This window comes from Tupaia chinensis, unplaced genomic scaffold (assembly GCF_000334495.1).
Source record: "Tupaia chinensis unplaced genomic scaffold, TupChi_1.0 Scaffold000601_1, whole genome shotgun sequence".
Lineage (NCBI taxonomy): Eukaryota > Metazoa > Chordata > Mammalia > Scandentia > Tupaiidae > Tupaia > Tupaia belangeri.
Window position 1 is genome coordinate 1399062 of NW_006160119.1, and position 15207 is coordinate 1414268.

The 15207-nt window shown below is 44.8% G+C and overlaps 1 protein-coding gene across 1 annotated transcript in view; it reads right to left on the minus strand.

Annotated features, from left to right (window-relative positions):
* Positions 1-6198: 6198 nt before the first annotated feature.
* Positions 6199-15207, minus strand: part of COL6A5 (collagen type VI alpha 5 chain) — an 84683-nt gene continuing 75674 nt past the window's right edge. Inside the window, 4 exon segments of the mRNA XM_006158515.2 lie at positions 6199-6940; positions 9467-9708; positions 10397-10493; positions 11983-12672. Coding sequence (XP_006158577.1) covers positions 6921-6940; positions 9467-9708; positions 10397-10493; positions 11983-12672 — 1049 coding nt within the window. The 3' untranslated portion in view covers positions 6199-6920.

The following is a 15207-nucleotide window of genomic DNA, read 5'->3' on the forward strand; positions in this document are numbered from 1 at the left end:
TGCCTTCCAAATTTCGATCTCTACCATAAAGTGTGGATAGTAGGTATATATTAAGTGGATACATACAATTTCTTTCTTTCATATCTTGGTTTGCTTCACTCGGCAATACGTCTTCCGTATCCAACCACTTCCTATCAAGTGCCAGGATCTTGTTTTTATAGCTGAGTACTATTCCATAGAGTGTACGTGCCACACTTTTTCAATCCATTCATCTGTTCATAGACATTTGGGTTGGTTCCATGTCTTAGTGATCGTGAACAATGCCTCAGTAAACATTGATGTGCAAGCGTTTTTCTGACTGAGCATTCTCCTGTCCTGTGGGTAGATACCCAGAAGTGAGACTGCAGGATTAAATGGTAGTTCTATTTGCAGATCTTTGCAGAAACTCCGTATTGTTTTCTGCAGTGACTGAACCAGTTTACACTTCCACCAATGGTGTAGGAGGGTTCCCCTTTCACCACATCTCCACCAACACTTATCACTTTTTATGTTTTGAATCTTTGCCATTCTGACAGGGGTTAGGTGGTATCTCATTGTGTTTTTAATCTGCATCTCCCTTATGATGAGAAATGTCAAGCATTTCCTCATATGCTTTTTGGCTGTTCGTATGTCTTCCTTAGAGAGATATTTTTGTTCAGCTCATTTTCCCATCTTTTAATTGGGTTACTCATTTTTTTTCCAAGTAAGCCACTTGAGTTCCCTGTGTATTCTATCAGTCCCTTATCTGAGGCATATTTCACAAAAATATTCTCCCATTCTGAAGGTTGTCAATTCACAATTGTTACTGTGTCCTTTGCTGCTGACATCAGTCTTTCTGAAGGGTTTCTCAAAGCCATGAGTCTGAGCCTCACGGCCCTGCTGAGCCTAGTGATCCATCCACCCAGAGGGCAGGCTTGACGGCACTGTGTTGAGACATCTCAAAACGCTCTATCTGATGCCCTGAACCCTAAACTCTCTGATGTTCAAACACGTTCTCACGACTAAATCATAATTGGACAGGCACCCACAGAATTAGGCTTCCTTTCACCCACCTAGAGCAAAAGTCAAAGAAAGAAGAAAAGTTCTTGGGTTTAGTAAAAGCAGGTGGTTGCCTGAGGTGACCCTTTTCCCCATTGTGCAACCGTTGATTTCTGGCCCAGAGATACGACAGGCAAGTAGCCGGTGTTCTTGGCTGTATTTCTGGAGATTTTTCAGGAACATCTGTCCTTTAAGGGGAAGGATGGGTGCCAATGGAGAGCAAGGCAGGAGGAACGCAGGGTTCCCCTCCGTCTCAGAAGCCCAGGGAGGGGAGCTCTGTGAGTGGTGCCCAGTACCACAGAGAGGTCAGAGGGCAAGGCCACGCAGAACCTGGGACTGGCTAAAGCAGTGGGCGGAGCAGGGTGGAAGTGAGGTCTTGCTGGGTCATTGAGTGAAAGGAGAAGAACAGACTCCTTCAAGAACATGACTAAGGAGTGAAGACAAGCAGGGTTGTAGCTTTATGGAGGCGTGGTGCCGAGGATGCTCATCTTAGTGGGGACTGTGTAGCTCTTCACTCAAGTGCAGGTCAGGAGGACTTCGGTGTTCACAAAGCAGCCCGAGGATGAGGAAGGGGGCGCAGAGAAGACACCCCATTACAGGAGTTCTGAGTCTGCACTTTTCAAGATTTGCCATCTGCGTTGTTTTGACTCTTGAAAGTCTAGGAGTAAGGCCACACTAAACCATCTTCTACCAAGTAGTCAGAAAGGAGAATTCTAGGATTCTTTTATGACGTAGGGGTTCGTTCTTTCTTTCTTTTTGTAGAGAGAGATTTTTTGCTATAGGGCATGTGTGCTCACTGGAGAGACAGAGAGACAAAGAGACAGAAAGAGATATCACCTCCTAGGAGGGATGGCCACACTGCAATACCTTCTCCGTTCTCCTCTCGGGAATTTGGGCACATATGCATACGTACCCAGCATGATTTTTAAGCCACCAGGTCCAGGACTCGAAGTGCGGTCAACTACGTAGGGATTCTAAAGTGGCTCAGAACCCCCAGCAGGTGAGTTTCCCATCCATTTTCAGGTAACGGTACGCTTAAGTTCTCCTCATGGACAGGAAGGAAGGGGCAGCCAGGTAAGAAATGGCATCACTGGGCACCCTCCTGCCCCCTGGTGAGCTGAGACCAGCATGCATTTCCTGACCTTAGTTCCGGTGCCAAGACCAGGACCCTAAACATGCAGTGGCTTTCATAACTCTTCAATAGCGCAGCTCGGAGTTCCACGTCGTTTATTTCTGGGCTCCATTACCTTGCCGTGCCAGGCGTCCTGGCTCATAAGTTATCTAGGACCTGTGGATCATTCAAGGAGAAATATCCTTTCTCAAGCTCCAGGGCTCCTGCATCAGCTGTAAAGTCTTCTTCCCGATTCAGGAAAACGTCTTCCCGCGTTTCCGTCGCGTGAGTGTGAGAAGTGAGAGCCAGTCTCTGTGCGATTTACTATCCTCACGCCATTACATGAGAGGCTAGTGCGCTTTACGGACCACTGCGGTGTAATCAGGATTCAGCAGAAATGTTCCACACTCTCCTCTCGAGACTGAACGGCAAGGTCTTCCTGTTCAAAGGAACAGAACACAAAGCCCAGAACCGAGTAACACTTCTCACCTCCTAGGAGGAAGCCCACTGGTTTCCTGGAATCAGGCCAAACCACGATCTTCCAGCGATGGCGGGAGGGCAGTCGGACCCCGTGGCTCTGGTTAACCCTTGGTTTATTTCTCTCTTGGGAGTGCTCCTCCACATGGTCCTGTCATCCCTACCCTCTGGCCCAAGAGGAGGCTCACAAGCTGTCCCCTAATTTCTGGGTTACATCTGAGAAAGGCCAGACAGCCCTACAGGACTGTCAAAGGACTCGGGAGAGTAGCAGAGGGACAGCGACAACAGCAGTTAGTCACCCACGTGGCGGGTCATTTTACAGGCGAGGAAGCAGGACACCGTCGAGGAGGCCGCCCGGGTTTAGTCACACAGTTGCTAGTGTTGGAGCCACTACTGAAACTCAGGAGATGAGTCAGCAGGTGAACATGGGAGGAATATGCAAAAAAAAGCAAAAGCAAACTGATGTACAAATTGTGGGCGGCAGACTGAGTTTCTCCATGCCGTTCCTCTGCACTTCAGTTAAAGAGCATTTTACTGACCTGTCTGTGCTGCCTGGGGAGCGGCCTGGTGGGCCCTCCACTCCCACCCAGAAGCAGGCCCTGAGGCACAGGCCCCTGAACGGTGATCCCCGTAGGGCTGACCTGGAACACCCTGTAAATAACGCATGCTGGGGTCCCTACCGTACGGAGTCGACTCCGAACAACAGAACCCAGCCGAGCCATTACAAGTACGAGTGGGTTAAAATTCTGCTTTTCTCTGGGTCTCTTTCTGGAACTTTGTATCACTCCACTGACTTGCCCATGTCTTCCTGCACCCATGTAAGAACATTACGATCTCACGGTATGCTTTAATATGTGAAAAAGAAAGTCACATAATATATTTTTTAAATTCTTAAAGGTAAAATTTAATTTTCTCAGATTCTATGCCCACCATCCCAAACAAGTTAAGTTATGTACCACTTTGAAGAGGAGTGGTATTTCTGCTATTCAATCTCAAGTCACCAATCAGATATAAAATTCATATCGGAAGTGAACATACGTTTAGTAATAAGTAATTTTATATATTGACCAAAATTATGGGACATCTAGTGAAGAAGGCAAGTGTCCCAGTACCCGGTGTTTGAGAACCGTCACTGTAGGCTGTTGCCAAACCCCAGTGACCTTGACTTATTGCTAACTCCTGACGGGCAAGCTCATTATTTTTTTAAAAAATCTTTACAATTTCCAATATAGTCCTAGACATAAGAATTTACTTGAATTTTGCATTTTTGACTTGATTAACTATTTTTAAAATTAGGAATATCAAGCATCCAAAATTATATGAGGAATAGAACACGGAGTACTTATTTCCCATCACCCAGCTTGAGGAATGACACGTGGCATGGCAACTGGACCCCACTGAGACGTAACGGCTGTTTCCAACCAGTGCCGGCCACCCCGTAGGTGCCACTGTTCTTACTGCAGTTTCCAGTGCTAGAACAACACTCGGGGCTGCCCAGGCCTGCAGATGTGGAGTCGGTGGTGTCATACGTATCACTTACAGCTCCTGGTTCAGGTTGCTTGGAGATTTGCCCATTCTTCAGATACGGCTTCAGTTTATCAGTCGAGCTGTTGCACCGCACTTTGTCGGGTGCATACAGCACGTTAGGGTATTTAGCTGGTTCAGCTGTACCAAAGCGTGCACACAGCAATGAGCGTGTTTGTATTTGGTTCCTTGCTTCTTACAAGCTGACAGAGCTCGTGGTGGCTCGGTGGGCTGTGAGTGTGAATCATCCGCTAACTGGACACTGCTAAAAGGCTGTCCAAGTTGCACCGGTACATGCTCATCAGCAGAGTCTGCTTCCTCTGACATCACATCTTTTCCTTTTCTTTTTTCTTCTAAAATTTTTCCGCCCTAGAGGATGCATGTGCTTGCTAGGGAGACGGAGAGACAGAGTGAAAGGAAAAAGCATTCCCCTTCCCCCATGGGGAATGGTCATTCCAAAATTCCTTTTTCTCCATCTTTCCTTTCAGGACTGTGGGCGTGCATGCGCGCACACACACACGCACAGAGCAGTGTGTTTCTCATGGACACACATGCACACACACACAGCAGTGTGCTTCTCATGGACACACACACACACATGCACACACACACAGCAGTGTGTTTCTCATGGACACACACACACACACATACATGCACACACACACAGCAGTGTGTTTCTCATGGACACACACACACACACACATACATGCACACACACATACACACAGCAGTGTGCTTCTCACGGGCACACACATACGCACATGCACACACACAGCAGTGTTTTTCTCATGCTCGCACACACACACAGCAGTGTGTTTCTCATGGACACACACGCACACGCACACACACACACAGCAGTGTGCTTCTCAAGGCACCAGACCTGGGCCTCCCATGACATGGCCAGTCAGGCAGGATCTGGCCACCGTAACCACGAGGTCATGGAGTCGGCCCTGGCTTCACCTTCTTGATCAGATTCGGTCCCCGAAGCGTTCTTCATGCATTACACACAGCACACATAACAAGGCTCTTGGGGGCAATCAAACTTTACTAAATGAGTAGAGCTTCCTTTAGAACTTCCTGGAGTGCAATAATGGCGACTTAAAATTCAGGGAACTGGGTTTCGCAGGCAGAGTGGTGGTTAAGACACTGGACTCCCACATGGCCACCTGCAGTTTGAGTCCCAGAACCGGTGGGTGAAAACCATGCCAGGAGTATATGCATGTGTGCCCCAAATCCTGAGAGGAGAACAGGGAAGGGATTTGGGGATGGCCCTCCCCCATGAGGGTGACTTCTCTCTTCCTCTCTGTGTCTCTGGTGAGCACACACACCCTAGGGCAGAAACCTTTCACAGTTTGACAACCTAGAATTAATTGACTGGATATTTTTTAGTTATACGGACAACCGTTATAAGAAAAATTAAATGGAAAAAGCACAAACATTACCAATAGTGCTATCTCATCAGCACAGTCATTCTTTAAAATACAATACGCACCTGCTCATCGGCTGAGTCATTGCTGTGACCAAATAAAGGGATTTTTCAATTTAACTCACTTGGCTTATTTTACGTATTATTTGCATTGTTCAAATATGTTTAGTTGTGTACTACTATTCTAATGAGTTTAAGTTAGACCATGATTGAGTGAAAGTGTCAGTTTTCAAAAACCTACAAAGGGAACTTCCCTGCGACCCAGTAATCCCTCTCCTTGTATTTACCCAAAGGGCAGGAAGAGAAGCACTCCCTTGGGAAGACACTTGCACATACAGGCTTATTGCAGCTTTACTCACAACTGCTAAAACGTGGAACCAGCCTAAGTGTGTAAGACTGATGACGGGGTAAAACAGCGTGGCACGTGCAGGCTCGGGGGCATTTCGCAGCTACACCAGACAATGAGACCCCGTCGTGTGACTCGAAATGATGAACACACAAGACTTAATGCTGAGCAAAGTGAGCCAGACTTGGAAAATTACACGCTGTATATCCCCACTCAATTTGTACTAACGGATGAAAAAAAATTCAATGGAGTTTTATCATTTCATTTTTTAAAAAAGCGTCAGGACAAATTCCAGGTCAGACTTGTTTTTATTTTACAAATTGCCTCTTGCCACATCATGCTTCAAACACATATTTGACAGCAAAACCCAAGTACCCACCAAACAGCACAGCACACAACAGAAGCTCCTAAAGTAGCCTCTTCTCACCGTTTTCTTTCTCACAAACTGCACTTTTTTGTAAATATCCTGGTGACGAGAAAGCGCCGCTGTGAATGGTGACAAGAACTCACGGAGGTGTCACAGGACAGCCAGTGTGAGGTGCGGTATTAGGGTTGTACCAGAACCAAAGGTGTCGACGCACATTTCCAGCTCTGTAAATGGTAGGTGACACCCCTGGGGAACCCCACAACTATTCTACATGCTTTTGACCTAAGAGCCTAATTTAAGATATAAATGTGATGAAAATGACGACAAAATTTGTCATTCGTCTTGAAGCAGATGTGTCGTCCACAGACGGCTGCCCCATACAGAGCTGTGTGAGAAGACCCAGCTCACCCTCCAAGGTCACTTCCCAGCTCTCAGGGGACATAACACTCCTGGTTTCTGGGGTCTGCTCATGGGTATCGTCATTCCGAAAAGTCTTCCCTTCAAATCGGAGAGAATGAATTTGGCATCTTACTAGCCAGCTGTGTTCGTGAAAGTTCTCGTCACCCACCACTCTCCTTCTAAAAGATGATTCATACTTTCTGTTCAGGACCCCGTGGATGCCAGTGGAGGAGCCATGTGCTCTTCTGAATGATCACCTCATGTCTTCACAATCTGCAGAACATAAAAATATACACCCTCTTACTGTCGCTGTTTGTTGACAGTGCCCCCCCCCCAGAGACGATTCCTCCACATGCTTCAGAAAAAACAAACACAAACAACTTGTGCCATTTTCAATAGTCAAAATAAAAGTCCAATGCAGGGCGATGTGGTCACAGATGAGTAACGTGTAAGGAGAACTGCAGGCATGCTTCTTCCTGGCCAATGCCGGCGCTTTCATAGCTTCAGATCCTGTGTGTAGCAAGCTCCGTGCTGGTATTACTGAACGGTGCCAGAGCTCTGCTCCAATTCCCTCTGCTTTTCTCTCTCTGTTAGCACTGACTTCTAGAACACCCTCCCTCTCACCTCCTCCCTCCGCCTGTCCTGACTGCCATGGGAGCCACCAGCACCTGCTCTTTGCAGAGATGCGGTCCAGCCACTTGAGAGACTCGAACCCCCGCGTCAGCAGTATGTGGCGCCCACGTCCCTCCTGTGGCAGCCCTGGGTCAGTGGTCTGGGAGGGAGTTAGAAAGCCTGCTGTCCTTGCCGCATTCCGGGTTTCTCTGCAGCCTCTTTCTGTGTAAGTTCCCTTGAAGGATCAGGCTTACGCTGCCCCCTATGGGACTTCGTCTGCGATGACACCCTCGTTTGACTTGCTCCTCTGTCTTTCCTGGTTCTCTTGCAAGGCAGGCGAACCCTGTGAGCACGTCCTAAGTTACCTACTCACAAAGCCCCTGAGGGTCGGCTTTTAGGGGAAGGTGGCCTAGGACAGAAACTCAGAGACGCTCCAGCCTGTCTTCAAACACTTGCTTACTTACCCACATCGAAAAGAAGCAAATTGTGTACTTCTTTAAAAAAACAAACAAACAAAAACACACATTTTGCCAGAGAGTCTGTGCGCTAGCAGGAGAGACAGAGAGCATGAGAGAGAGAAAGTGAGGAAGCACCCCCACCATGGGGCATGGCCCCGGCAGTCCCTGCTCCATCTCCGTCCTGGGTTTGTGGACACACACGTGTCTGGCACTTCTCAAGCCTCCGGGTCTGGGACTCCAGCTGCATGGTCCGCTGTGTGGGCTCTGGCCACCCTAAGCCCCAGGGCACCGGCTAGCCCACACACATACTTCTTGCTGAGTGTATTTAAAGTTAACATCTAATTGTTTTTATTGTGAGTTTAAGTAGTTGCAAAAGGATATAATTTGTGAAATATCGTTAAAAATTGACACCTAATAATAAAACTTCAATATTTCTCTTTTAATGTATGCAAAGGAATCTAAATATATTGATCCAATACCGTCATTATCCATTTGAAATAGCTATAAATATGCTAACGATTAAAAGCCAAGTAGTTTGTAGTATATGTTTGTCTTCTAAAATTTGTATTTCCATTCCACTTTCCTCACAGAATTTTATCCAAACTGTAATGTACTTATATACCTTCAAACTTTTTATTATTTGCCTAATCATAATTTTCTGCAACAAAATGTGTGTATTTACTAGTATTTTTTATTTTATATGACTATAAGTGTCTATGCGTTAAATTTTTTTCTAGATAGTCATTGGAATTTGTCAAAAACAGCATATTTTTAAAATTTTGATGATTCTGTAAACCATAAACATTTTTATCTGAAATGTATCTATTTATTTATTGTAAATATATTTATTGCATTGAGACACCACTTAATCCTGGTCAGAATGGCTAAGATTAAAAAATATGAAGAATGATAAGTGCTGGTGAGACCGTGGTGAAGAGAATCCTTCTACACTGTTGGTGGGAATGTAAATTAGTACAGCCACTGTGGAGAACAATGTGGAGGTTCCTCAGAAACCTATAAATAGAACCACCATAAGACCCAGTAACTCCACTCTTAGGTATCTACCCAAAGGATAGGAAAACCCTCAGTCGGACGAACACTTGCACAGTCATGTTTATGGCAACATCATTTACAATTGCCACAGCATGGAATCAACATAAGTGCCCCCCAACTGATCACTGGGTTGAAAAACTGTTGTGCACACACACACACACACACACACACTATGGAATATTACAAAGCTATAGGAAACAACGAGATCCTACCCTTTTGATATTCAAAATGGGTAAACATAGAAGACTTAATGTTGAGTGAAGCGAGTTACACATTGTATGTCCCCACTCAATTTGCACTGAGTGTCTGCGGCAGAGGCTAAGCGAGCTGAAGATATGACGACAGGATGGTGAGGCCGCTAGAGACTCTAAGTGGGGAAGTGGTGGGCAGACAGTGGGTTCGGTGTTAGGAAAGGAAATATCTGACAGGTGGAAAAATGTGAAAAAAACCAACTCTGTAATTAATGGAGATAATAACGTGGACAATTTAATGGCCACTTGTCAGGCATGTCATAGAGGGACAAAAATCTTGTGTGACCATGCATGGGCCATTTTCTGCAGAAAAAACAAAAGTACCCCTACCCCTGTCCATCTCTACTCCCCAAGAACTTCTCACCGCCCATCTTCCGTGAGGGGAAGATTCAGACAGGATCTACGCACTACGTAGTCAGCATTACCTTTTCTACCGTGTCTGTCGTTCTCTTGAGCTGCGATTTCTTCTGAATGTGACTCTTCCCTGTCTCTCACCATCAACTCCCCCGCAGAAAAGAGCATGTATAACTTCTGGATCAAATCAGTAGCCACTCCAGGGTCAGTACTCTGGCCACTCCCTAAGGCAAAGAAGTGTTGGTCCTGGGGCCCAGGCTCGCCAGACAGCTCACCGTCCTCGGTCTGTATTTCGTACACCTCGGGGATGAGTCTGAGACGATGGGGAAAGATGAAAAGTTAGTCAGCCAGGTTCCCTGCAAGATCACACGTCAATACAGGAATCCATTGCACGGGTGTGACTGGAGTGGTCCAAGCACAGTTTGTGAATAAACTTCAACTCAGAGACATTTTCCAGTATTCTGAGGGAGTATCAGACATTCGTTTTGGTAGCTCAGGACGCTGAGCCAGTATTATTTTCATTGCCAAACTTTTATTGAGTGTTTAGGGTTGTAAAATCAAACTTGAAAGAATCCTCCTGCCAGTCTTCACATATGAGTTTTGTTCTAAATGGCAAAGATTTCCTTTTCTTTTTCATGTTTTTCTTCTGTTCTAAGATTGTTACATCTACGCTCTGATACAATTGTTTTGTTGGTCATATCTAATACCAGAATCACGTTGCATAGCTATTAGGAAGGTACTAGTAAGATTCTTTCATTTTCTCTGGTAAAAGCAGCAATGGGAACACAGTTCTTTCTAACACGGGTCATGTCTGACTGTTAGCTCCAGACCTGCAGTGTAATCACATACTGGTAGCATTTAACACACACCACACACACACAACACACAGCAACCCCCAAAACTTGCATCCCCAAAACGAAAATGCTATTTACTTCAAATTATTTTCTCAAATACTGTTTCTAGTTGTAGTGTTAACAAACTTGATATTTTTTTAAACTCACAGTATAGTGTTTTCTGTGTTCGTGTCCTCTGGGTCGGGAGACGTGATGTTAACACACTTGGTTCTCAGCTCTTTGGGGGGATATTTATTGATGGCGCCTGGGAAGAAAGTGGAAGGAAAGAAAGTCCCAAGTTTCCTCTCCATGTTATGGCCACCACGCAAAGTCAGTTCACAGTTTCCTGTGGTTGGCAGTGTTTTCGAGAACAAATTCATCTTATAAGGGACTTGGAAAAATAAGCACCCTCTGAACGGAAATATCTTGTCTGCATAGTTAATGATAGCACAGTAACGGAGTTAAAAAGAAAGCCATGCTTTTCACCTCTCAGGCTCGTGACATAATTCAGGGACGTCTCCTCATTTCTCCTTCCTATGGAAGGAGGATCTTCTGCAAAGACTGTATTAGCTGTTGAAATCGTCTGTGCTATTTATCTTGGGATTGGGCAAAGGCACCATTTTTACCTGCTACTAAATGTAACTCCAATATTGCAAGATTTCTGAGGATTAGGCAAGCTCTGGAGTTTTATGAACCCCAGAAAACCTCCAACCCTTTAATTCTCTAATTAATTCGAAGGAGCTGCAGACAAGCATTCACTGTAGTTTCTGCCTCTTTGCTAATTCCTGGCACAAACTAGGACTCGGATGATGCTACGACCTCTTGGGTGTGCTCCAATTCCCATATATAAAATTAAATGCAAGACCACAGGCTGGGCAGCCACTCTCACACCGCCGCTGTGTAAAAACACCCGTAAAACACCCGTGTGCCTGTGTCCGAGCCAGCTGTCTCAAATGCGGACTCTAGAAGAGATTGTTCCAGTGGCTCATAGGCAGGAAATCAAGGGAAAAAAGGGAACAAAACATTTAAGGGATATAAAAATGGAAAACTATCTGTTGATGAAAATATGTATAGTAATATCTTTGGACTAGTACACAGTGAATTCATGCTGGGAAAAAATCAATCAATTAATTTTTAAAAAGAATTCAAGTCAGAACCAAGGTTAATTTATAATGAAAAGACAAAACAGAAGTCCTCGCACCGAGCAGAGGGGAGTGACAGTGGGACAGCATTTATTGCAGAGGTATATCTTGTCAAGGGTTCAGTGACTGTAATACAGGTTAATGATCGAGACTCCACAGTCTAGGGTCAGAATGTACAGGATTGAGTCTAGAATTGACCAATTGTGAATTTTTGAAATGACAAACTGTGAGCTTTTGAACAATTTCTTTAATATCTCTAAACCTCTTTCTTTTGTTTGACTAATGGAGATAGGAATATTTTCCTTTGAGGGCTGCACTGAGGATTAAATGATGCAATTGATTTAAGGAACCTGGCACATGGAAACACTCACAGATTAAGATTAAGGGGTACTTTTCCCCATGGGAAGATTTCCTGGCAGAAACTTTGACAGTGCGGCAGCGAGGCTCAAGTAAACAAGATCTGAAATTTTTCTCTGAGAGGTTTCACTGCCTCCCACTCACTTACACCTCATGACTCTTCATGGAAGTGAGGATCATTTTACTAAATCTGCTGATAAATTGTACACGAGACAGTACGTCGATCGCAGAGACAATAGAAAACTGAATACTTACGTCTAACCGAATGGACAAACGGCTTGACAAACCTGATGATGTAGTCCACATCGGGCTTGTGAGTCCGGCCAAGCTGAACTAAGTGATGGTCCAGGGGCTGGCTGGCTAATGCCTCCAACTCCTTCTCGTTGTGCAGAGGACCAAAGGAAAACACAAATATAGAGTAGCCTTGACACTTGGCTCTCAAAGACACATTCCTTAAGACTTCCTTGTCTAAAGGGTTGGTTTCACCAGCAGATATTAGAAAGATAACTTTGTTTTTCCTCAGGTTGGGTGTTCCTACAAAGACATTGTCAATCGTCCACTGCAGAGCGTGGCCAATAAAAACATCCCCGTTGAGCTGCTGGAGGGAGTCTTTCAGATGACCTTTCATTTGGTATACGCTGTTATAAGTAACCAAATCAAATTCCAGGTAGACAGGACATTCTTCAGACTGGGGCAGATAGCCTTCGGGAGAGTAGGTCAAGACAGCCACTCTATCTCCCAAGCGGGAGGTCAGCGGATCTGGGGCGATGTGAAAATAATCAAGCACTGAAGTTACAAAAGCTTTCACGTCCATGAACTCATCGTTTCCTACTCTTCGGGAAGCATCTATGAGGAAAGCGACATCCATGTAATATTCTTGAAGAGAGGCATCTCCAGGGACAGAAGTAAGAACTCGTTCTTCTTCTTGGCCATAATTGTCATTCCCTGCATCAGAATAACTCAAGTTAATCTTTAATTGTTTAATTTATTTTACCATTTCTTACGTACATGTGATGGTTCCACATCTTTATAGTACACAGCATGGTCTTTCCAGGCATGCATGCGGAGCATGGTAACCAAACCCAAGATATTACCAGATATATCACTTTCAGCAGAGGGCTTTGCATTCTTGTGTCTGTCAGATGTTCATTTCCTCCCACCCGTCATTACCCACCCCCCTTCCTATACAGCCTCTAGTGTCTACACCTGCCCTCCCTGCTATCATATCTTCAAATCTTTCCATTTCTGCCATTGAGTGAAGACATCTGGTATATACTGAGTTAAGGTTAACAATGCCCATTTTTTATAGTTTGGCTTGCTCCTCTTAAAAATCCAATGGAAAAAGAAAATCTCTTCAGCAAATGGCACTGGAAGAACTGGACACCCATCTGCAAAAAAGTGAAACTGGACCCCTCTCTCTCACCACTAACAAGTTAATCGTTTTCGTAGACAGATAAACATGAAACTCCTTGCAATGAATGGCAAATATGCAACATGGAATATTGCCACGCTCCATTTCCAAACCCTGGCAGACGTTGCTAATCGGTCACAGTACTTGTGTCAAATGCGTTCTCCAAATCTGTTTCCACTTGGTAATGAACAGTTATCGTTTGACCCATGTTATCATATGAGAAGGAGCCTATTTGTTGCCCCACCTCAGGTCATTTGAAAAAGTTGTGTTTTTTTCTCCAGCTATTATAGTATGCAAGATGAGAAACACAGAGCAATTTTTAGTGTACTCCATATGGTTACAAAATTCGGAGTACACATTTGCCTGAAATTTAATTGCATGTAAATGACTTCAAGACAAAATATAGATGTCAAATTTATATCCACTGTGGCCCGAACACATCCTTTCTACACGTTCAAAATAGGTGCCATGGAGCAATGTCACGAGAGCAAATGCTGAGTTCATCATCTAAACAACGTGTAAGACATGACACGCTGGAAGGCCTTGGTGTTCAAAACACATACCAGGCTGTGAACAGTTTATCTGCCATGATAAGATAAAAACAAGCTTGCGCCTGACCCAAATTAGCCTTATTACTAAGCAACTAGTAACATGTTTTTAAACTGGAAAACCCTAAGATAGAAGCAGGACATTGATTTATATCCTCATACAAATTTATGGTTTTGTTGGAGACCAGCATTTATAAGCCAAAGAGATCATAAAAACTGTCCACAATTACAGGAATAATGGCGATTGGTAAGGCCACAACAGGAAATGCCAGTTCAGAAAGACAGGAAGTAAATGGCCAATATCCCGTACAAATTCTATAAAGGCTTAATACTGATACAGAATGCAAAAGGAAACACATACCATGACCAGGGACACAAACAATAGGGCCAATACTCGATCAGATCATTTCTGAAGGTTCAATGAACTCTGAATTCTGGGGGTAGACCCCACATTATGTCATTTAGCTCATGGCTTTCAAGTCTGTGGACAAGGAGCTGCACCTTGGGAGGGTCTTCTTGGAGGTGGGGTCTCTGCAGAGTTCTGACTGGGTGCAGGCATCACATGGCCAGACAGAGCCCAGGTGACTGTCTGTGTCTCTGGTCTTTCTCCTTTTTTATATAAAGCCACCAGGATTCAACCATGGGGGCCTGCCCTGACGACTTGAACCCTAGTCACCTTCCAAGGCTTGCCCTACTTTTTCTTTTCTTTTTTTTTTTTTTTTTTGCCATGGGCATATGCCCTCTCTGGAGACAGAGAGACAGAAAGAGGGAAAGTGAGAAATCATCCCCCAAAGGAGATGGCCATGCTGCAATCCCTTCTCCTCCATTCTCCTCTTGGGATTTTGGTCACATATGCACACAAGCCCAGCGTGAGTTTCAAGCTACTGATCTGGAACTCAAACCACAGTCAGCCCTGTGGGCGTTCGGTGCCTTACTTACTGTGCTGCTTTCTGGCTCTCAATCCCAGAGCCTTCCATGTTCTGATACCTTACAACCCAATGTCAGTAGATAAATTGGGGGGGACACATTGAAACCATAGCCCCTCCTTTTGAATTTTCTAGAAGAGTTTGTGTGGAATTAATCTTATTTCTTAATTGTTTTGTTGAATTCACTAGTGTCTGTTCCAGTTTGACATTGAGTGATTATAGTCCTAATTAAGAATCATGTCTTTCTGTGCTTTAATGCCAGAGGTTGTGAAATTTTCCTTGCTGAGCATGGGATACTTTCGTGTTCTTGTTAGTGTTTTTTTTGCTTTCCCTGGGGGAGGCTGCTAATACACAGAAAGGGTTTGATCCTCTTGGGTATTGCTGCTATGACTTGTTAGGTGAGCCAACAACAGTGGTTAATTTCAGACTAATCTTTCCTACTAATGGGGCAAGACCTTCCTGAGTTTTCTCCCCAACACTCTGTGAGCTGTGACTTCTTCCCATCTTCTGGTGGGAATAGGCGTTATTCCCGGCCCCGTGTGAACCAGTGAACGGCACTCTTCTCTTTCCCTCGCCGGTGGTTCTTTGAGCGGTC